At 47.5% G+C, this 23,535-nt stretch overlaps 1 protein-coding gene across 3 annotated transcripts in view; it reads left to right on the forward strand.

Moving 5' to 3' along the window:
* MARF1 (meiosis regulator and mRNA stability factor 1) overlaps positions 1-23,535 on the forward strand; it is a 745,071-nt gene that overhangs the window by 293,654 nt on the left and 427,882 nt on the right. For all 3 annotated transcript variants that reach the window (XM_078663193.1, XM_078663194.1, XM_078663192.1), the window contains 4 exons: positions 5,068-5,237; positions 8,872-9,024; positions 10,696-10,888; positions 13,339-13,517. In XM_078663193.1, the coding sequence (XP_078519319.1) occupies positions 5,068-5,237; positions 8,872-9,024; positions 10,696-10,888; positions 13,339-13,517 (695 nt within the window). The remainder of the gene's footprint in view (positions 1-5,067; positions 5,238-8,871; positions 9,025-10,695; positions 10,889-13,338; positions 13,518-23,535) is intronic.

Genomic DNA, 23,535 nt, shown 5'->3' on the forward strand with positions numbered 1-23,535 from the left:
AGGCACCCATGGGCATGGCATGGCAGCAGCGAGGGGCGGGGCAAGACTACAGGCACATATAGTTTGTTGTTGCAGGAAAGTGTCCCTGTGGCTGACTTTGTGCTGTAGGGGCAGATGTGTGATGCAGGTGTTTCGGGAGCCTACTTTCCTGTATACACTCTGTAAACTTTTGTCACCATCGGAAAGTATCCTCACCCCGTGTCTTGCAGTTGCGCAGATCAGCTGGGGGTTTGTGCAATGCACACTTACACTCCTGCACACTTGGTGTCAATGGCCCCAACATCACTGCCTTTGTATATTTTCCTGAAAATAAGGACACGGCACACAGATGCCAGTGCCTCAGAGTAAGGCTGACACTCTGACACTTGGTATACTTAACACGGCTGGGAGGAGGGAGGGTCGCCCCAGAGGCGCGTGAGATTTGATCAGGTGATCTTAATGGCGGATGACAGTGCGTGTGTAATGCTCGTGAGCGTTCGAAGTTTGTGAGTGACTACTTAGTACTTAAGAACTTGGGGATGTATGTGTTTGAGCTAGGGAGTGAGGTTGATATACTGTATAACTGTTTATGCAGTCCCCTGTGTCTGGAGAATCCTCGCTGGGAACTGGGTCAATTAAACCATACATTTATTGGCTCCTGTGCACACAAGTCATCGAGCCTTTTCCACCAGATCATCCCCGTTCTACGCGCCTTTTCTGATCCCTCACATTTTTGGGGGTGGGTGGGTAAGGGTTGTGCCAGTGACAGCAGAGTGGCGGTGCAGAGTGGCGGTGCGGTGGTGCAGAGTGGCAGTGCAGAGTGGCAGAGTGGCGGTGCAGAGTGGCGGTGCAGAGTGGCGGTGCAGAGTGGCGGTGCGGTGGTGCAGAGTGGCGGTGCGGTGGTGCAGAGTGGCGGTGCAGAGTGGCGGTGCAGAGTGGCGGTGCAGAGTGGCGGTGCAGAGTGGCGGTGCAGAGTGGCGGTGCAGAGTGGCGGTGCAGAGTGGCGGTGCAGAGTGGCGGTGCAGAGTGGCGGTGCAGAGTGGCGGTGCAGAGTGGCGGTGCAGAGTGGCGGTGCAGAGTGGCGGTGCAGAGTGGCGGTGCAGAGTGGCGGTGCAGAGTGGCGGTGCAGAGTGGCGGTGCAGAGTGGCGGTGCAGAGTGGCGGTGCAGAGTGGCGGTGCAGAGTGGCGGTGCAGAGTGGCGGTGCAGAGTGGCGGTGCAGAGTGGCGGTGCAGAGTGGCGGTGCAGAGTGGCGGTGCAGAGTGGCGGTGCAGAGTGGCGGTGCAGAGTGCAGAGTGGCGGTGCAGAGTGGCGGTGCAGAGTGGCGGTGCAGAGTGCAGATGCAGTGGTTCAGAGTGGCGGTGCAGAGGTGCGGTGCAGAGGTGCAGAGTGGCGGTGCAGAGTGGCGGTGCAGAGTGGCAGTTCAGAGTGCAGAGTGGCAGTGCAGAGTGGCGGTGCAGAGTGGCGGTGCAGAGTGGCGGTGCAGAGTGGCGATGCAGAGTGGCGGTGCAGAGTGGCAGTTCAGAGTGCAGAGTGGCAGTGCAGAGTGGCGGTGCAGAGTGGAAGAGTGGCGGTGCAGAGTGGCGGTGCAGAGTGGCGGTGCGGCGGTTCAGAGTGGCGGTGCAGAGTGGCGGTGCGGCGGTGCAGAGTGGCGGTGTGGCGGTGCAGAGTGGCGGTGCAGAGTGGCGGTGCAGAGTGGCGGTGCAGAGTGGCGGTGCAGAGTGGCGGTGCAGAGTGGCGGTGCAGAGTGGCGGTGCAGAGTGGCGGTGCAGAGTGGCGGTGCAGAGTGCAGAGTGGCGGTGCAGAGTGGCGGTGCAGAGTGCAGAGTGGCGGTGCAGAGTGGCGGTGCAGAGTGCAGAGTGGCGGTGCAGAGTGGCGGTGCAGAGTGGAAGAGCGGCAGTGCAGGGTGTCGGTGCAGGGTGGCGGTGCAGAGTGGCGGTGCAGAGTGGCGGTGCAGAGTGGCGGTGCAGAGTGGCGGTGCAGAGTGGCGGTGCAGAGTGGCGGTGCAGAGTGGCGGTGCAGAGTGGCGGTGCAGAGTGGCGGTGCGGCGGTGCAGAGTGGCGGTGCAGAGTGGCGGTGCAGAGTGGCGGTGCAGAGTGGCGGTGCAGAGTGGCGGTGCAGAGTGGCGGTGCAGAGTGGCGGTGCAGAGTGGCGGTGCAGAGTGGCGGTGCAGAGTGGCGGTGCAGAGTGGCGGTGCAGCGGTGCAGAGTGGCGGTGCAGAGTGGCGGTGCAGAGTGGCGGTGCAGAGTGGCGGTGCAGAGTGGCGGTGCAGAGTGGCGGTGCAGAGTGGCAGTGAGTGCAGAGTGGCGGTGCAGAGTGGCGGTGCAGAGTGGCGGTGCAGAGTGGCGGTGCAGAGTGCAGAGTGGCGGTGCAGAGTGGCGGTGCAGAGTGCAGAGTGGCGGTGCAGAGTGCAGAGTGGCGGTGCAGAGTGGCGGTGCAGAGTGCAGAGTGGCGGTGCAGAGTGGCAGAGTGGCAGAGTGGCGGTGCAGAGTGGCGGTGCAGAGTGGCGGTGCAGAGTGGCGGTGCGGCGGTGCAGAGTGGCGGTGCAGAGTGGCGGTGCAGAGTGGCGGTGCAGAGTGGCGGTGCAGAGTGGCGGTGCAGAGTGGCGGTGCAGAGTGGCGGTGCAGAGTGGCGGTGCAGAGTGGCGGTGCAGAGTGGCGGTGCAGAGTGGCGGTGCAGAGTGGCGGTGCAGAGTGGCGGTGCAGAGTGGCGGTGCAGAGTGGCGGTGCAGAGTGGCAGTGAGTGCAGAGTGGCGGTGCAGAGTGGCGGTGCAGAGTGGCGGTGCAGAGTGGCGGTGCAGAGTGGCGGTGCAGAGTGCAGAGTGGCGGTGCAGAGTGCAGAGTGGCGGTGCAGAGTGGCGGTGCAGAGTGGCAGAGTGGCGGTGCAGAGTGGCAGAGTGGCGGTGCAGAGTGGCGGTGCAGAGTGCAGAGTGGCGGTGCAGAGTGGCAGAGTGGCAGAGTGGCGGTGCAGAGTGGCGGTGCAGAGTGGCGGTGCAGAGTGGCGGTGCGGCGGTGCAGAGTGGCGGTGCAGAGTGGCGGTGCGGTGGTGCAGAGTGGCAGTGCAGAGTGGCGGTGCAGAGTGGCGGTGCAGAGTGGCGGTGCAGAGTGGCGGTGCAGAGTGGCGGTGCAGAGTGGCGGTGCAGAGTGGCGGTGCAGAGTGGCGGTGCAGAGTGGCGGTGCAGAGTGGCGGTGCAGAGTGGCGGTGCGGCGGTGGTGCAGAGTGGCAGTTCAGAGTGCAGAGTGGCGGTGCAGAGTGGCGGTGCAGTGGTGCAGAGTGGCGGTGCAGAGTGGCGGTGCAGTGGTGCAGAGTGGCGGTGCAGAGTGGCGGTGCAGAGTGGCGGTGCAGAGTGGCGGTGCAGAGTGGCGGTGCAGAGTGGCGGTGCAGAGTGGCGGTGCAGAGTGGCGGTGCAGAGTGGCGGTGCAGAGTGGCGGTGCAGAGTGGCGGTGCAGAGTGCAGAGTGGCGGTGCAGAGTGGCGGTGCAGAGTGCAGAGTGGCGGTGCAGAGTGCAGAGTGGCGGTGCAGAGTGCAGAGTGGCGGTGCAGAGTGCAGAGTGGCGGTGCAGAGTGCAGAGTGGCGGTGCAGAGTGCAGAGTGGCGGTGCAGAGTGCAGAGTGGCGGTGCAGAGTGCAGAGTGGCGGTGCAGAGTGGCGGTGCAGAGTGGCGGTGCAGAGTGGCGGTGCAGAGTGGCGGTGCAGAGTGGCGGTGCAGAGTGGCGGTGCAGAGTGGCGGTGCAGAGTGGCGGTGCAGAGTGGCGGTGCAGAGTGGCGGTGCAGAGTGGCGGTGCAGAGTGGCGGTGCAGAGTGGCGGTGCGGTGGTGCAGAGTGGCGGTGCAGAGTGGCGGTGCGGTGGTGCAGAGTGGCGGTGCAGAGTGGCGGTGCGGTGGTGCAGAGTGGCGGTGCAGAGTGGCGGTGCGGTGGTGCAGAGTGGCGGTGCAGAGTGGCGGTGCGGTGGTGCAGAGTGGCGGTGCAGAGTGGCGGTGCGGTGGTGCAGAGTGGCAGAGTGGCGGTGCAGAGTGGCGGTGCGGTGGTGCAGAGTGGCGGTGCGGTGGTGCAGAGTGGCGGTGCGGTGGTGCAGAGTGGCGGTGCGGTGGTGCAGAGTGGCAGAGTGGCGGTGCAGAGTGGCGGTGCGGTGGTGCAGAGTGGCAGAGTGGCGGTGCAGAGTGGCGGTGCAGAGTGGCGGTGCAGAGTGGCGGTGCAGAGTGGCGGTGCAGAGTGGAAGAGCGGCGGTGCAGAGTGGCGGTGCAGAGTGGAAGAGCGGCGGTGCAGAGTGGCGGTGCGGTGGTGCAAAGTGGCGGTGCGGTGGTGCAGAGTGGCGGTGCAGAGTGGCGGTGCGGTGGTGCAGAGTGGCAGAGTGGCGGTGCAGAGTGGCGGTGCGGTGGTGCAGAGTGGCGGTGCGGTGGTGCAGAGTGGCGGTGCAGAGTGGCGGTGCGGTGGTGCAGAGTGGCAGAGTGGCGGTGCAGAGTGGCGGTGCGGTGGTGCAGAGTGGCGGTGCGGTGGTGCAGAGTGGCAGAGTGGCGGTGCAGAGTGGCGGTGCGGTGGTGCAGAGTGGCAGAGTGGCGGTGCAGAGTGGCGGTGCAGAGTGGCGGTGCAGAGTGGCGGTGCAGAGTGGCGGTGCAGAGTGGAAGAGCGGCGGTGCAGAGTGGCGGTGCAGAGTGGAAGAGCGGCGGTGCAGAGTGGCGGTGCGGTGGTGCAAAGTGGCGGTGCGGTGGTGCAAAGTGGCGGTGCAGAGTGGCGGTGCAGAGTGGCGGTGCATAAGAAGGACATCACAGGCAAGTGGTGCAATATTCGCACATTCACAAGGAGATCACTAGCAGTACAGTACACACCACATGAACACACTCCATAACACATAGCAACAATACATTGGCATTTACAATGCCATTAGCTCAAACTCAAATAAATCCGAGCCCGATTGCATTTCTAATGCTTGTTTTTAAAGTGCCTTTTATCAGAGAATGAAGAAATGTATCACTGAAAGTTGGATGGTGAAATTGCTAAATAATTCTGTTATTTAAATGATGGCAGTTAGTAACTGGCTGTGGGCTCTTTAATATTTCTTCAAGGTTACCAAGAACACATTTCTTTGTTGTAGGAACTCTGCCACATGGAATCGAAGACCAACAGTAAAGCTGCTCAACACCAACCGGGTCGGAAGAGTAAAACGGAGAATCCTCTATTGAATATTGCTCCAACAAGCAGCTCTGCAGCTTTGACAGCTAAGCATGTGGGAAGTGTTGAATCTGTGTATAAAAACAACCAGAGGTAAATTTTCCTTTTGTTAACTAAATTTGCCTAATACAAGATCGTATGATGTGCCTGGTTTTCATGTATGCTAGTCTGCACAAGGACTGTTACTCTTCCGCTGAAGTTTAGGTTTCACTCTGACTCAAATTTGGATTTACCTCCTGCTTAGTGAACAAAGGAATGTGGTGGTTAGTCCATCTGCTTAACTACTTTTTTGTTTTTGAATGGTTAAGAGGCCATCCAGGTATACGAAAAGCTCCCTTACACGAGCGATTAAGTGTAATGTCCCACAAAAAGAGAACAAGTTTACCCTAAAATATTGTCCACTAATTGTCTGCACTTAATCAATGCAGATCAAGTTTTTAATTAGTGCTAACTCTGGATCTGTTGAACAAGGATTACATTTCCAACGTGCTCCCATTCTCTGGATCATCTGCCCATGCTGTGGAGTAGCTATGTTAAATCTCCATGGGGAAGCTAGCTGAAAGGCAAGTAGTGTGATTTCTTCTATGCTTTTGTACAGTCTATTAACTGCTTCAGCGCTACCGCGTTTACCTGCTGTGCGCTGAAAAAGTAGTAAATGGCTTGTTTGTGACAAAGCCAGCTCGTCATGAGCGCAGGGCAGGTAACGCCCATGACGAGCTGGCTTTGTCATTAGCGTCGAAGTGGTTAAAATAGGCACGGACGACCAGCTGGAACGTTTCGTTGGAAAAGTAGATTGTTTTGGGGAATTTTAATGTGAGGTTGTTCATTTCTGTGTCCAATATTTGGTTGTGTTCAGGATGTGTGGATTGTATGGCTAGGCTCAGTTGCTCTTTTAATATAGACCAGGAAACATACAAACTGCATGGCTTAGTTCGGAACTCTGCCAATATCTCACATTACATTGATTTGCACTTTTGTGGTTTTTTTAAATACACCGTTTCAGTTGTAATCTTGATAACACTTAAGTTTTTATAGAAGGAGAAAACCTAGAATTCCAAAAGATTTAAATTGCTAATTATATTTTTTTCAATTGAAAACTATGCTGGTTGTTGAACGCAGTTTAAATAAAAAAAATACATTCTCTTGTTTTTCAACATTTCTGTAATGAATCTTTTAGTAGCTAATTTGCTGTACATATCTATTTTATTATTCTGACATTGTCCCACAATGAAGCTGTTGAGTACAGTTTTTCCTTTAGATTGACATTCAAGATGGTATTATGCATTTATCCTTTTTCCAGTCCAATTGGGTATCCAGGCAGGCATGCCACATTGTACAGCATTTTTTGCTCAACACAAAATGAAGGATACATACAGGCAGCCATTCTGGACCCACATGGAGCATGTGGTTTCCAGGATCCTAGTCACCCTCTGTGTTATATGGAAATAATGTGTAATGCTAGTGTTTGTTTCGTGTCTTTTCTAGAGGATTCATCCATTTAAAATCTCTACTCCCAAACTTTTCTAGGCCTTCTCTTAAGATGTCTTACACTGAAGAGCCAAGCCCTCTGCCCCAAAGGTTCTAGCTGTCCTGAATTGGACCTTGGAATCTCCTTGTATCAGTCTTTCCAGACTTTTGTGCATTGAGAATACTCCAGTCTGACTGAGCTCTAGACGGATGTTGGTGATGCGTCTTACTTTGCTCAGGGTGCTCCCTTGAGGCTTATTTTGGTGATATGCCCTAGTGACATTTATCAGTGGTTTTTAGTATCACCCTATAAGGAATGTCCGGTGCACCCAGGATGCTTCTAAGAAAGTTTTTAGACCTTTGATGGCAGCCTTGCCAAAGTCTCAATCCAAAGGCCTTGGCTCCTTACATGGAGTGTCAATTTAAACAATGTGGTACTAGTGCACCATAATTTGTCTTGAACCATCATGCTTAGTATTGAATTTTGTCCATGTCCTTTTCTAAGCTTGGTTACGTGCAAGGAACCATTGCTCCAGCCTCTTTCTGAGGTGTTCCTTCGGGACGTTTTCCTTTGAGTCTACCTCTCTGTTTGGAGCTTTCGAACACTTCTCTCCCTAGGCAAAACCTGAGAGCTCTTACCTTTTCTCCAGCAGGCTCTTCCTTAACTGGCTTGGTTCCTTTTTTCAAGCTAATCTTAAAGGCTATCCCTGTGATTTAAAGGCACTTGTTGCTACCCAGATTATGTAAGAATGTTGCAGTCTAAAGGTTCTTAGTGACTGTTTGTCCTTTTAATGCTCTTATGCCAACATCCTATGATCTGATCTTTTATGCATCTGCTTGACCATCATTCTATGAGGTATTGTGTAAATCAACATTGTAAATCTACATATGACCTCCAGCTTAGTGTGTCCTGGAACATGTTCAAATAGCTGCCAGGGATATCTTGCTGTGAGCCACACCTCTGCCCAGGGAAGCCTTAAGAAACTACTGGACTGCTCTCCAGTTCGTGAGGATCCTAGAAGGCTTTCCACAGGTAGCGACTTGGCTAGCCTCTGGTAATTGATTTAAGAGATTTTTCCTCTATTCTTGACTTTTTTTAACAAATCTGGCAGTCTCTCCATAAGCACGATTTGTCCTGAAGAAAGATTAAATGAGTACAATTGGCTATTGTATAAAGTTCCCTCAAATGTACCTTCCTTCCATTTCCAACTGCTGTTTTAGATAGGAGGGCAGCCTGTTTCTATTTTCTTTCAGGATTACGTTATGGTGCTTTTGAGACAACTGTTGGGTGTTTTTCTGTAGACTAAAATCTTAGTCTCCTTCTGCTAAACTGTATTAACGTCAATTTTCACCCAATGTCTTCTAACACAGATTTTTTTATTTGGGAGGGGATTTTACATTTTTTGTTTGCCCTGTGGTATAGTTTGGGGACAGTTGTTTTAGTTGGTCCATTTTACCAATCTCCTTCTCACTCCTTCTGCACCTTCAATTGTTCTCTATGCTTGCCTCCGTAAATGTCATTCTGAGGAGCAACGCTTCTGAATGAGCATCCCCATAAGAGTGGTGTTTAAAGGACTTGAGAACCCTAAAGTTTGCTTTGACACCTTGAACTTTTGTATATTTTTGGACAATGGTCCATGGGCTCTTTTGGCTCTCATCCTCCTTGACTTAAATCTGCACCATGGTTCCCTCCTGATGGGTGGTTATTTTTTCCATATTGTGTGTGTTTTTTTTGTGATGACGCTCTTCATTAAGACAGTACTTCTTGTCCTTTCAGCAAATATTTGAAGTAAGAGATTTTAGATGTATCAATGAGTATGTTTCTAACTTTACAGATTTATATTTGTGCATTAGTCTCTTTTAGCCTCTGCCCCCAACACAGCTCACATCCACACAGCCATGCCTAACTCCATCTTGAGTATTCTCTTAAATAAGAGTAGAGAATGATCTTCTGGATGGGACATGTGGACATGGAGGATGTTTCTGGATGTACTGGAAACCGCACGTGTTATGGGGCTTTTCCAAAGCTTTGTACTTCATAAGTACGATTTTGTCAAGGCCTGCCAACCTGATTTTGTACTCCACCTCGAAGAAGGGAAAATTAAGTGCAACCAGTACACAAGAACCACAGTGATTAAGTGCTAATATTTTTATATCACTATTGTGCGTTTATTTCAGATTTTACCTGAATACCTGATATCTTTGTTTTCTTTAAGTATCCTGGACTTCTATGATATGACACAATTTTTTTTATATTTAGAATGGATATGAGTGTATCGAGAAGTGCAAGCAATTCTCCTATGGAGAAAAACGAGAAGGACGAAAATGTATTTCAAGTCAGCCACTCCTCTGCTTTCAGCAAGCTGTCCAGTGCCAGTCCTCTGCTCATGTCTCAAAGTGGTTGGTCCTCAAGGTATGCCCCTATGCTAGCGGTTTCCTGAAAATGGCTGTATGAGAAGGGCTACACGTTTTACAGAAAAAAAGGTGATGGGGTTGAAGTCCTAATGAGCCCATAGTCACTCCATTAAAACGTTACTTTTGCAGCGTGCATCTTTTCGGGATTCACATGTTGAGCATTATTCTGCCATCTAGTGGTTGGGTCTGGAATTGTTGTATTTATCATTGTTTTTTTTTTGTGGGCGTCGACATACCACCATTTGGTGTCCTCTTGTGACGTTGACGTGCTTCCTCCGGAAGCTCCCACCTTTGGTCGCTATGTTCGAAATTCTTTTTTTTTATTTTCTCTTCTCCTTCCCCTTTGTCTCATCTTTCTTGGTGGAGGAGGGTGGGTCCGCTTGTGAATCCAGAAAATTCTTCAAGCTACAAAACTACACCAACAGGTAAGAAACTATAAGTTTTGCAGTGTGAATCTTTTCTGGATTCACATGCTCTGCATAGAGTTTGTAGTGTCATGGAGATGGGCTTTGCCTTTACACTGTGTTAGGTTAGCATGAGCCCATCTCCATGACAGTAGCAGTTTGTTAGTTCTGTGGTGGCTGGGTGGAAGATGACCATTGGTCTGTGAATAGATGTTGCAAGACTTTTTGTCCTACTTGGGATTTTTTATTCATTTGGATGTCCACACAGTAGTGTTTCATGAACGTGTGCACTGAAGACCATGTTGCTGCCAAGCAAATGGCTTGAATTGGAGTATTAGCTAGAAAGGCGATTGTTGCTCTTTTCTTTCTACCGGAGTGAGCCCGTGGAGCTATCTGTAATGTTTGTCCTGCTTGTTTGTGGCACAATTGTATGTGTTGAGGAATCCATCTTGCAATTGGGTTCTTGGTTACTGGCCTTCCCAGAAAATTGTTTGCCAAAGAATCAGAGTTGTTTTGTCTTTCTGTATTCGTTTGTCTTTTCATTGTAGTACATGACTGCTCTTCTTGCTTCAATAGTGTGCAATGCTCATTCTACTTGTGTCTTTGGATTCTGGAAGATACTTGGTATTTGTATAGATTAGTTTATGTTGAATTGTGATACCACCTTTGGAATCAAGTGTGGATCTGCTCTTGGTGTCTTTTTCCGAAGATGTGCATGTCTGGTACTGCAGACAGCTTTAGCTGGACTTTCATATTCAAATTATGCTTGACCACCAAGACCTATGTCTTGATGTCCCTCTTGGATATTTGCAATAAGATTATATTAGAATTTACAAAGTAGAAATGAGACCTGGAAACATTTGCAGCATTTCGAATCAATCCCATCCTTGTAGCTTTCAAATATCTTTGGACTCAGAAGTGGATATAGTGCTTTATCTTTAAATATCCGAATGCTCTTTTGATCAATTTTCAACCTTTGAAGCTTACTTAAAATTGTTAAAACATTTAATTGGATGTACGCTTAGCTGTTGGCTCAATGTGTGTCAAATTATCTTGTGGGTTAGTTGAGTTTTTCTCATTCTAGTAAAATAACAAGCCCTATAATGTTTTACCTGCTTTGTTCCTCTATGCACTTTTCAACTGCATATAATTCATGGTTCCTTGTTAGATGTGATGTATTGTTAAGTGCATGCGAAAAATAAATCTCTATTTTGCTTCTTAAGTTGTTTGAGACAGTGTTTGCTCTTTATTTTTTGTTTTTCTAGGAGTTTGTCTCCAAGCTTGTCAAACAGATCTTCTCCATTGACCTTTAATGGCGTAAACCCCACTAGTGGGTCAGACACCCATTCTGATCCTTTTGCCAATGGCGCTGATGCTCATATTGGCAACCTTGACTATAGAATGTCCAGGAAAGATCTGCTGCAAACATTGCAAGACATTTTTTCTCGACATGGGAAGGTTAGTTATGTTAATGCTCTTGTTTGTCCTTTATGTTGTCCTTTCTCTTTTGTTCCATATCTTGTGATCTCACATTTGTGTTCTTGCATGTCCAATGGTAATTATCATGGTCAACTGCACCAGAAGAAAACTTAGATATAATACTAGCATTCACATCCACTAATTCAAGGGTGACTGTAATTTATGACCTTTGCTTATTTGGAAGGGTATCCATGTTTAATTCCCGATGAACCTAATAAGACTGTTAAATGTTTCCAATTAGACCGCTTTCTGTGAGACCTTTTGGTTTCTGAGACGCGCAACATATTTGCTATTATGTGTACTTTGTATTCTGTTTGTATGTTCTTACATATTGAAATATTATTCTCTCCATGGTCAAGCTCGCCAACTAAACCTAGAAATATGGTCTACATTCCTCACGCTAGCACTTACCCATCACATTTATCGTACGTTGTGAGCTTTGTCTGTTTCGTTCATTCTTAATGAAGCAATCCAGACTGTCTCCTGGTATGTGAGCTTTATTGATATCCAAGGCCCATGTTCGGTTTGAGCTTTTCACCTACTTGTTTTTCATTAGATCTAGCCTTTAGATTTTTTACCACCCTCCTGTATTAAAAATGCATTTGTCTCCCTTTCTCGCTCTCACTATATTACCTACTAGCGGTTGCCAGTAGGTAGTTATTGTTCGGACCAGATTTCCATAGAAAATGCATTTTTTGACTTGCCTATATCTTTGGCGTAGTTTGATGAATCTTCACAAAATTTTTCAAAGAAAAGTGCCCTGGTAATTCTTGTTGCACATGGAAAGTTTTTGAGCGACCTGTCAAGCTTGGGGGTGAAATAATGGGGGGGGGGATAAAAAGATTGATTTTCAAATGTTAATTTCCATTGGAGCTTTGAATACGACTACAGCCCAAACTGCTGAACGGAATTTCACCACATTTTGCAGAAATATAGCTTTTGGTCCACCAATTGTTTTATTTGGTTTAAATACGTTCAGTAGTTCTTGAGGAATTTGAGAAATCCAAATATATTTGTCGCAACGATTTCACAATTAATTGTGAATGCGTTCGCCAACAGAAATGCTGTGATGGCTGGCTGCAACCTGATCAGAGAGTTGTAGCCGCCATTTTATTTCATAGCAACAGTCCCTGGGCTGAAACCAAATAGCAGAAAGTGGCATAAGGGGTCAGGTTGCATGTGCCCTGACCTCCATGAGAGGGGGTGTTTTGAGGAACCCCTTATAAGTAGAATAGATCTTAAGGTATTAATTTTCCACTTAAGATATTCGCGCATTAGCCATGACCGCCACCCCTTATAAGTAGAATAGATCTTAAGGTATTAATTTTCCACTTAAGATATTCGCGCATTAGCCATGACCGCCACCCCTACCCCCCTTTTAATGTTGCGACTAATTCGCGAATATCAGTGAAAATGTTTAAAAAATATATATATTCAGACACCCAACCTCAATCTCACTTAGAAACTCACACACCAACTTAAATACCAAATTGGAGACTCACCTAAATACTGACTGACCCACTCAGACACTCATGCACCCATTCAGACATTTACACTTCCACTCACAGACCCACTCAGATACTCATGAACCCACTCACACACACCCACTGACACTTGGGCACAGACGCACTCACTGTTACAGGTAACACTTAGGAAATATGCTTCTCCCATGGGATAACATTACTGTTTGAAGGTCATGCCTCAAATCTGTGGCAGTTGTATTTTCTATGTTTTGAAAAATCGCTAAAAAAAAAGTACTTGATTGTGACGATCCTGGTGTTACTGACTATGTGCAACACATGCCTACCTCTCCCCTCTGATAAGCCTAAGGCTGCTCGACCACACCACCACTAATAAAGCACCTTGACATTGTTTAAGCAAGCCCCTGAACACTAGTAAGCCATACCTGGACACACTATATAGTGTACCAAAATGAGGTGCACTGTGTAGAGACCACTTTCTACATTCTGTTACAGAGTTATCTTATCACTTTGAGTATGTTTACCCTTACTTGGGGTAAAAAGTATATCCTAGCAAAACATTAGGAGTCCAGTCAATTTTACATTGGAGATGAGAAGACCTGGTCTAGAACATTGTATCCATCATCTGGGCCTTACAAAATGTGCAGACACAATTGTCTGACCTAGGATTCTAGGTCTACATTTGGTACTCTTCATTAATCTCTCGAGTGTGGATGTTATTACGCTGGCTCCTATTAGGTCTATTGTCTATCTAATCTAAAGGGGTAGGTTTTGATCATCTAAATGCTTAGTTTGCTCAGTCTGCTGGTCATAAGTGACTAATCGGACATGTCTGTCTTTTCTACTTCAAATCTAGTGTTCGCTTTCTGGGTGGTTAGTAGTTCGGGATGTCTGATTTTCTTGTATTTATTTCTACTGCTTTACATTGGATTTTTTTTGTTGATTTAGGTAAAGAATGTGGAACTCAGCCCACATACAGATTACCAGTTGAAAGCTACAGTCCAAATGGAAAATTTGCAAGAAGCTATCAGTGCAGTTAATAGTCTACATAGGTACAAAATTGGCAGTAAGAGGATTCAAGTGTCACTGGCTACAGGAGCAACCAATAAATCACTTTCTTTACTCTGGTAATGTATTTTTATGTCCCATTTTCTGCTAGAATCAAGTTTTTAATGAAGAATTCATTCTAATTCTGAGTGCCAGTGTACTTTTTTGAAAGGCCACTCCTCGGTTATGACTTATTTCATGGATGTAACATGACATTATCTTTGGCATAATTTTGCATATGTTCCCTAGATTTTAACTAATATTTCATACAATTAGACATCCATCGAGCTGTTAACCTCATGGTTCCCACAAACCTACTACCTGCAGGAAATTCGTTTTGGTAATTTTTGCAGGCACCATGTCAAACCTGGACAAGTTCTGAAAAGGGGATATATCCCTTGCTGTTTTCTTTTTTTTTTTATCTTTTTTTTTTATGGTTGTTGTGTCCTGTTTGGCCTCATGCTGTTGTGTCCCCCCCAGTGCATGTCACTTTAAGGGAAGCAGGACATGCTATAGGAGCATCTGTGTTTCAAGAGCCCCCTGGCAAGTGTTGGTATAATTCCTACATGGGCAGCACAGCCGGCTCCTCCTTTACCTCAAGCATTTTGTGTTGAGTTGATGTACTAGGTTATAAAAAAATATATTTTTATAAAATGTTTATTTTTATATGTATATTTTTATATATTTCAACAGAACAAAAAGCACCTGGTGACCGGTGCTATTATTACCATCAAAGAATGCAGGCACACAACTATCCATCCAGTATATTGAAATACTTATTCTGCTGTCAGTACCTAATGTAATTTATAACAATATGGAACCAAACAGATGCACATAACCGACTCAGTCCATGCACATATGGTGTGGATCAATGTCCCATTTAGTTCTGGTCTTCCCCATCGGAGTCCATATCCACTGTATCATATTCATTAAAAGCGTTCAATATTGCAACCCATGCCTCCAGATCCTCGGTGGCTTTGTCGTCTGTGCGAGAGATCTTCATATGATTCCCATAAAATACCACTTGGGTTTCCTGGGCCCATCCATCCTGTTGCTATCCTCTGTTTCAAAAGGAGCAATGCCAATTGAAGGAGTTCTTAAAATCCTGCTTCCCTTTGGTCTCTCGATCCCCACCAATAGAAGGGCACCAGCGGTCAAGGGATAAACAGTGCCCTCTGTTTCAGAGACACTGGGTACCACCACATTCACAGAATCTATAGACCTCTACACAGTGGCAAGCAGGGTGTAAAAAATGTGGCCCCTTCCTTCCTGCAGCGTGGACAACATTTCTCTCTACTCGGGTCATAACTGTTGAGCCTGGCTTGCATCATGTGGATACGGTGTGAATAGTTAAAATGGATTAGTGTAAACCGAATATTGGGAGGCACCTTGTTTACCAGATTGCATGATTCCAATTTGCATCTTCCAGAAGCCCTCCTAATTCCGTCTCCCATGCAGCTCTCACCTTCTGATCTCTATTTGTTTGGTCCTCACGAGTGCCCTGTAGAAGAGGGAGATGAGATGTCTGCCTACATACTATCTTATGGTTAATATTTACCACCTTAAATTCCTACCTGAAAATTACCATCTATAGAGCAGAGTCCCCTGACTGCCTGAGATGCAAGGGAGGTCGGGGGTCCTTCCTGCATACCCTACCCTACCATCATACTAGCGAGCAACTGAGAGAATTGGGCAAAATGAGGTAGTCCTTTCTAGATGAGGCCAAATATGTTCTCCTAGGTATACCCACAGATGTGGACGTCTCAAGTGCCAAGCTCCGTTCTGCAATCTGGGTGTGGTAGTGACAGAGATGTGGCCAAGCATTGGGGTGCCCCTGAGATACTATCCCTTCAGAAGTACAGGGCGGGGATGGATATATACATGGCAGCAGAAAAGGTCACCAATAAAAACACAGGGTTTCAGAGGAAATTTTAATAAGATCTGGGGTCCCTGGATTAAGTATTATGATCTTGACTTGATGGATGATAGCTGTGTGACGCTAGCAGTCCAGGCTTAGTGTCCCACAATTTGCAACTGACTGTCTCGGTATTGATTTTTGTTACCTATCTGTAACTACTGGTGAAATTTGTAACTGCTAAATCTGAGCTGCTGCTCCTCCGCTCTGATAAATGTATTATTGTGTGTGCGAGTTTGTGCACCTTTTGTTGTTTGCACACAAAACAAAAAAAAAATATTTATTTGAAAAAAAGAAAATTGTGCACCAAAACATGCATTCTGCAATGACAGTGTGTGTAAATGTACAGGGCCTCTAAGGGTGGCACAATAAGTGCTGCAGCCCTTAGAGGACTTCCCTGGTCACAGTGCTTTGGTACCTATGGTACCTATTAGACCTGGCACCATTGACGTGGGTCTCCCTTCCATTTTTGCTGTTGCCTCATGTATTTTTGCTGGTGTTAGATGCTTTGGGCACTGTGCCACTGCTGTTCAGTGCCACAGTGCAAGTGCTCTCTATTGTAAATGAATGTATTAATTGGTGATTCCATGATTGACTGTTTGGTTTCAGGGGTGTGGAATTTAATGAAATATGTACTTGTCCATGGGACAAGTAGCTTCATAAATCTACTTGTCCTGTAACAAAATCCACTTGTCCATTTGGTGCCACATAGTGCGCTGTAAAATAATGGCAGCCATCTCAATATAGAAGAGCTTTGATAGTAGCCTCTCTGGTTAATGTCAGGCTAATACTATAAAAGGATTTGACTTTTGGGGGTTTTCACTAGCTTTTCTCTAATCTTTTCCCATACTGAGAAAGGTTGGAAATTTACTACCCCTGACAATGACCGAAGTAAAGTTTCTTCCAGGGCTGGGAAAAATGTGGTTCGAGGAAAAGTGAACTTGTAAACACTCAGATTTCCACTGGGGCACATTCATCTTTGCTCATGCTAAAATGCAATTCACAAATTTTTTCTAGAATTACGGTTTCCTGGCCTATTTAAGGAAATTCATGTGAATTCATGAAAAACTTAAATCTGCATTAATATAAGGACATATATCCTGGGTGCACTTTTGTGACTTTCTTTAACACTTGAGCCCCTTATTCAATCTGAGTTAACCAAGACTTTTTGTTTTTATTTAAATGCTTTCTCATCCTATCTATCGGCTGGCTTCATTGTGTGTGACAACATTCTGCTATTTTACAAAGTAGTTTTGTTCAGTACCAGGAATTTCTATGGCAATGAGGCCTTTATGAGACCAAATACTGGCTGTCTAGTAAGAACGTGCTGGCGAACAGCACCACACCTACCTGATAATCCCCAGGTAGAGAAAGGAGCATAGTGCAGGCCAAGTGAGTAACCAGAAAATTGAAATACCCCCTTCTTTGATCCAAAGCTCTTATGCCACCAAGCAAGCGAAAAAAGTCACTAGAGTCCCCCCCAGAATTGCTCCGTCTCTTCCATCTAAGCATCCATCCATTCATCCTTTCACCCACTGATATCTAGCATTTCATCTTTACATGGTCATCCATTCATTATTTCATCCATTAGCCTTTCACCAATGTGTTCGTCCATCTGTGGATTTGTCAGTCCATCCGCTCATTAATATCCAAACCTACCCATCCATCTCCAAACCTAACCCTTTCAGCCATCTGTCCATCCTTTTGCACATCCATACAGCCACCCTTTCCCTCCATCCATCTATCCATCCATCCTTTCACGTATCCATCCATCCTTTCACTCATCCATCCACCCTTTCACTCATCCACCCACCCATCTACCAATCCATCAATCCATCCTTCCCCTCAGCCATTTATCCTTTACACTCATCCATCCTTTCGCTCCTTAATCCATACACCCTGTAACCCATCCATCCATCTTTTCCTTCATTATAACATCCTTTGTCCATCCACTATCCCCGTCACTCAACCATCCCGGTCACTCATTCATCCATGCATCTAGCCAGCAACACTTATACTCACTCATCCTTTCACCCACACATTCATCCATCCTTTCACCCACACCCTCCCTTTCACATTAATTATGAGCCTTTGTCTGTCGAGCTGCAGACAGAAGAGGCCCATCAAGAGCTCCACCTCTACAGTAGCTGCTAAAGTGGGGTGTTCACGAAGCCCCTGTTCATTCCTATCCTTCCATCTCCAAACCTATCTACCAAACTCATCCATCCTGCCTTCCTTTCACTCATCCATCCTTTTGCTCATCCATCCTTTCACCCCACACATCCTCCTTTTCGCTCATATTCATCCACCCTTTCACTCATCCCTCCACCATCCTTTTGCTCATACATACATCCTCCTTTTCACTCGTATATCCTTCCACCCTTTCACTTCCTCCATTTATGCTTTAGCTCATCCATCCACCCTTTTACCCCATCCATCTTCTATTTCGCTCATATATCCATCCACCCTTTCACTAATCCCTCCATCCACCCTTTCACTAATCCCTCCATCCACCCTTTCACTAATCCCTCCATCCACCTTTACACTCAACTATCCACCCATCCATCCACCCTTCCAACCAGTTAGCGACCTACCCACCCACCGATTCACCCAGCCATCCATCCATTTATCGACTCTCTCTCAACCATTAATCCCCCTTTCATTCAGCCATCCATCCTTTCACTCATCCATCCACTTTCACCCTATCCATCCACTTTCACCCCATCCATCCAGCCATCCATCCTTTCACCCTTGCCCATCCATTCTTTCACGCATCCTTCCTTACATCCATCATTTCACTCATTCATTCATCTATCCATCCACCCTTTCACTCCACCCATTCATCCATGCACCTATCCATCCAACCTTTCACTCATTCATCTATGCATCTATCCATCCACACTCTCACTCATTAATGTATTCATCTATCATCCACTCTTTCACTTATTCATCCATGCATCTATACATCCACCCTCTCACTTATTCTTCCATGCATCTATCCATCCACCCTTTCACTTATTCTTCCATGCATCTATCCATCCACCCTTTCACTCATTCATCCAAGCATCTATCCATCCACCCTTTCACTCCAATCATTCATCCATGGACCTATCCATCCAGCCTTTACTCATTCACCTATGCATCTATCCATCCAGTCTTTCACTCATTAATGTATGCATCTATCATCCACTCTTTCACTTATTCATCCATCCACCCTTTCACTCATTCATCCATGCATCTATTCATCCACCCTATCACTCATCCACCCACCCCTTTCAAATCCATTATGGGCCTTTGTGTGCGGACCTGCAGACTGAAGAGGCCCATCAAGAACTCCACAGCTGCTGTAGTTGCTATCGCAGTGTGTTCAAAATGCCCCTAGTGTATGCACAAAGTGAGATGAGAGGCCTAGTGCAAGGACAGAAATGGGGGTGGCCTTAGGCCTGCGTGAAAGCCTCATGGAGAAACGTATGAGCTTTAATGTAAGCCCTGAATGACTAAGAAAACGAGACGCCAAGGGGAGCTGGTCCGGGGTGTCAGAGAGGGCGGTGTTAGCAGGTTTAGGCACCGGGTGAAACATAAAGTGTACAGGAAAGGCAAAGTGCAAAGAAGGGGGTGCACGAGGTGCATGAGAAGGGAAAGCACTGCTCTTGGGGCCGTATGAGGCCCAAGAGTGGAGCAGAGATTAAAACGCAGGGGTCATAGAGTTCAAGTCAGAGCAAGGGACAAAGAGGCAGATAAGGCAGCCACTTACATGCCATTGCTGCGAGTGTTCTGGAGCTGCAGAAGCACGATGTTTGTCTCCTGGTCAAAGAAAATAAAAGGAACAGGGGCGGGCCTGGGGGGCACACAAGCTTATGGAGCTGGCTGCAACTTTGAGCTCTGCTATATCTCTGTTGTTGTTCTGCTCTTGGGAAATTAAAGTGCAGGCCCCAGCACCATTAAACTGTCTACTTGTCCTTTGGACAAAATGCAAATTAAAACCTCTTGCCCTCCTAAGAAATCTAGATGTCTCGGGCGTCAGGATATAGGAATTCCCCACCCCTGGGTTTACTTGTCAGACCCTAGTACAGTGCATCAGGGGTGCCCAGGTCTTGTAATCCAAATGCTGCTAGTGGGCCTGCAGCACTGGTTGTGCCACCCACAGAAGCATCCTTGTAAAATGTGTCTAAGGTCTGCCATTGCAGAGCCTGCATGCAGTCTGGTACTGTCATGCTGAGTGGGCAAATGCACCCACTTGCCAGTTCCTACGCCTTCCCTTTTCTTCATATCCGACACCCCTATGGTAGGGCCAAAGGCAGGGTGCATTGTAAGTATAAGGTAGGACAAGCCCTGATGTGTGTGGCATGTCTTAATAGTGAATTACAGGGATTTTCGTTTTTCACTATTGCAAGGCTACCTGTTCTCCATAGGCCAGATTGGGCTGTTAGAATTGTTACATTTTATAATCCTAACTGACTCAGAGAACATGGTAGAAATTTGAGTTTAGTATGCCTGAACTCAGATTAATAAAATACACCTTTTAGTAAAGATGGTTTTAATATTCTGTGTTTGAAAATACCACTTTTAGAAAGTAGGTATTTTCTTGCCTAACCTTTCAAGCCTGCCTCTGCTAGGTTGTGTATTCCTTTGTCTTCAGTTCGAGATTGACAGGGCTGGGGGATTCCAGGAGACAGCTGGGGCCGCCCAGTGGTGAATAGAGAGATCTGCATCTAAATGGGAGGGAGGAGTTGCACCTGGGACCTGAATAGGGCTGGGCCTTCCCTCTACAATTTCTGGCTCCACCTCCTGTGGAGCGGCTGATGTCTCTGCCTTGCACACTGAAAGAAGAGAAGGAGTCCTGTCAACAAAGTGCTCTAGGGCTGTACTTGCCTTCCACAATGCTGGCTCCTCCTCCTGTGGGGTGTCTGATGTTTCTGCCCTGCACTGTGAAAGGAAAGGAGAAGTCTGGTACACAGAGTGCTTCAGAACTGGTTTGGACTAGGCAAAGGCCCCTCTCCAGTCAAAGAACAAAGGATTTTGGGGTATAAATATTGGGACCCTGATCCCATGAAATTAGATCACTTTTGGACTACAAGAAGAAACCTTTGCTGAGGAGAGGAACCTGAAGAAACCGAGGAGAGACTATCCCTAAGCTGAAGGGCTGCTTGGGAGATTGGCCTGCAGTTGTTGCCTGTTTGCCAAAGAAAGGTGAAAGAAATTTGTGTGCTTTACTTTCAACTTGTGAAGGATCTCCAAGGGCTTGGAACAGAGCTTGCCTCCTGCTGAAGTCTCAGTGACAACAGACTTCACCCACCAGCTCCCCAAGAGTCTTCCTGAAGTGCCTGCAGCTGTGCTGGACTTTTTGAGGACTAGCGTGTTGCAAGGAGCTGGAAGCGCGACTCAAGATCGAGAAGCGCATCGCAGAACTGCCGCTTCGCAACACAAAGCGCCCCGCATCACTGGAGAAGAGGATCGACGTCGCAGCAGACGCCGTCGCATCACTGGGAAGCGTGTCGCAGGAGTAGAGGATCGACGTCTCATCCGATGCCGCCGCATCTCCAAGAAGCGTGTCGCAGGGCCTGTCACTGCTCATCGCCAGAGAAGATGATCGACGTTGCAGCAGACGCCGCGGCGTCGCCGGGAAGAGTGTCGCAGGTCCTGTTGCGGCTCGCATCGTTGTGGAAGCAACTCGCATCGCCAGGAGAGAGGATCGATGTCGCAGCAGATGCCGCCGCATCACTGGGAAGCTTGTCGCAGGGCCTGTTGCGGCTCGCATCTTGTAAAGTATCTCGCATCGCTGGAGAAGAGGATCGACGTCGCAGCAGGAGACGTCGCAGCATCACCGGGAAGCGTGTCGCATCAAGGAGAGTGTCATCTTTATTTCTTTTGCACCTGCATTTCCATTGCTTGTTGTGGATGCGCAACGCATCGTAAGGTACATTGACGCAAAGTGTTGCATCTTAAGAACTGAACTAAACTAAGCTAAAACTACCATCTTATGTACAGTAGTGTGGATTTTTATCGTTTAAATGGTCTTGTGTTAAGTCTATATAAAGTATACTTCTGTTCGAGGCATATGAGCTGCACACTGTGCATTAGATCGCCACCTGGTGTTGCATTAGATCGCCACCTGGTGTTGGGCCGGATGATTGCATCATGTTGTGGTCTTGGAAGAAGTCTTTGTAGTCACGAGATAGGTGGCTCCTCCCTTGGACGATAGTGCGCATGGGCATTAACTCCATCCTTGGATTGGTTTTTTTCCGCCATTGGGTTCGGATGAAACTTTTCTGCTCCGGTTCAAAATCTTCTTTTACCGATAAACATCGACTCGACTTAATCAGCCCGATTCCGGTGGTCGACGCGGGCTGTATGGCCTACCCACGCCGTGAGGCCTACACCTCATGGAAAGGACGCCATTCAAAAGATGACCCGAGTGTGGAGCAAAATTTCCACACCGTGACCATCACTAGGTCTGTAACCTGTGCTTATCGCCAGAACACAACAAATCCAGCTGCACAACCTCTGCATCCTTTCTATCGAAAAAGACCATTCGAGATCGGAGGGCCCGTCGATGCGATATGCAGAGATCAGCTCCGGAACCGGTGGATATCTTCGACGAAGGTCCATGCGTCCCAGAAGAAGATTCCGATGATCTTCAGATCTTATCCGAGGCAGATGACTTTGATGACTCCATACCTTCGGGTCATTGCATGAGTACCACTGCCCCTACCCCAGGCCAAACACCAAAATCGAAGGCGAAGGTCAACACTCCGCCTGCGGGGCCCAGTCAAGACTGAAAAAACACTTTGAAAGCCCCGCCATCGAGCACGGCTCTGAAAAAAATAATTAAGCCTTCTGGAGGCTCCATACCGAGCAAACCGCATGTGCCGATACTACCTTCTCCCTCGGCTCCGAAACAAAAAGAAGTCCCGGTTCTGAAAGACACTCCGAAACCGTCGACTCCGAGAGACAAAGCGGCTCCGAAAACAACGAAGCCTGTTTCCAATGCCCTGAAAACAGCTTCCACTCCGAAGCCGATACCCTCGATACCGAAACAGACAAAGCCTGCTTCCGATGCTTCCAAGTCCACGAAGAGGCTTCGGCTCCAAAGACAATATCTTCAGTGCCAAAATCTATGCCAAAGGACTCAACATCAGCTCCTAAGGCTAAAGACAAGCAACAAACAGGTTTGGAACCGAAAAAAATCGGCGCCGAAGGCTGTGCCTCAAGAAGAGGAGCTTTTCCAACCAGATCCCTTACAAAAAAGGATCTACATTGATCCAGAAACAGGACATGTTTCCACTACACCACACAGGAGAGGAAGTCTGATACAGCACCTACACCTCCAGTGCCTGTCAAGAATAAGGACTCTGCCACATCTCCTATGCACCCTTCTTCTCCTCTATCTCCTTCTCCTCCTCTTCCTTTAAACATTTCACCTCAAAAGTCTCCTCTCATTCTCCACCACATACACCCCCTCAGGATGTTGATGATGACGAGTATAGCATGGGGGAGGGAGAGACCCAGATGACCCTTTTCCCTACCCAACAGGTTCACTAGACTGGGAGTATCCAAACCCACAGGATGTTCCAGATATTCCTGACCCACATACATATCCATCTAAACCTTCTCCAGAAGACAATATTGGGTTTGGACACTTAATTAATAGGGCTGCCATCTATCACAATGTCACCATGCATTCAGATGAGGCAGAGGAAGATTGTTTATTAGACACTTTTGAACACTCCCAAAAATCTGTGCAAATACTGCCAATGATTAAAGGAGTCATTAAGTATACACCAGAAGTGTTTTAAAGATCCTGTACGAGCTAGAATCATAAACCCAAGGATAGAGAAAAAGTACAGAGCGGCTCCTGAAGACCCTGCCTACATTAAAGGACAGCTCCCCTTAGACTCCCTAGTAGTTTCAAACGCTTGGAAAAGAGCAAATTCCCAAACATCAGGTGAAGCACTACCTCCTGATAAAGAATCAAAGATCATAGACGCTTCAGGGAAAAGAATAGCTGCCTAAGCTAGCAATACATGGCGCATCGCTAACACACAGGCCCTCCTCGCAGGATACGACCGGGCTCACTATGATCAGTTAGAGAAGCTCTTACAACATCTACCTGACCAATATAAGGCACAAGCAAATAACCTCATACAAGAGGGTAAGCTTATATCAAATGCCTCCATTAAATG

The sequence above is a fragment of the Lissotriton helveticus genome, chromosome 10, assembly GCF_964261635.1.
Source record: "Lissotriton helveticus chromosome 10, aLisHel1.1, whole genome shotgun sequence".
Lineage (NCBI taxonomy): Eukaryota > Metazoa > Chordata > Amphibia > Caudata > Salamandridae > Lissotriton > Lissotriton helveticus.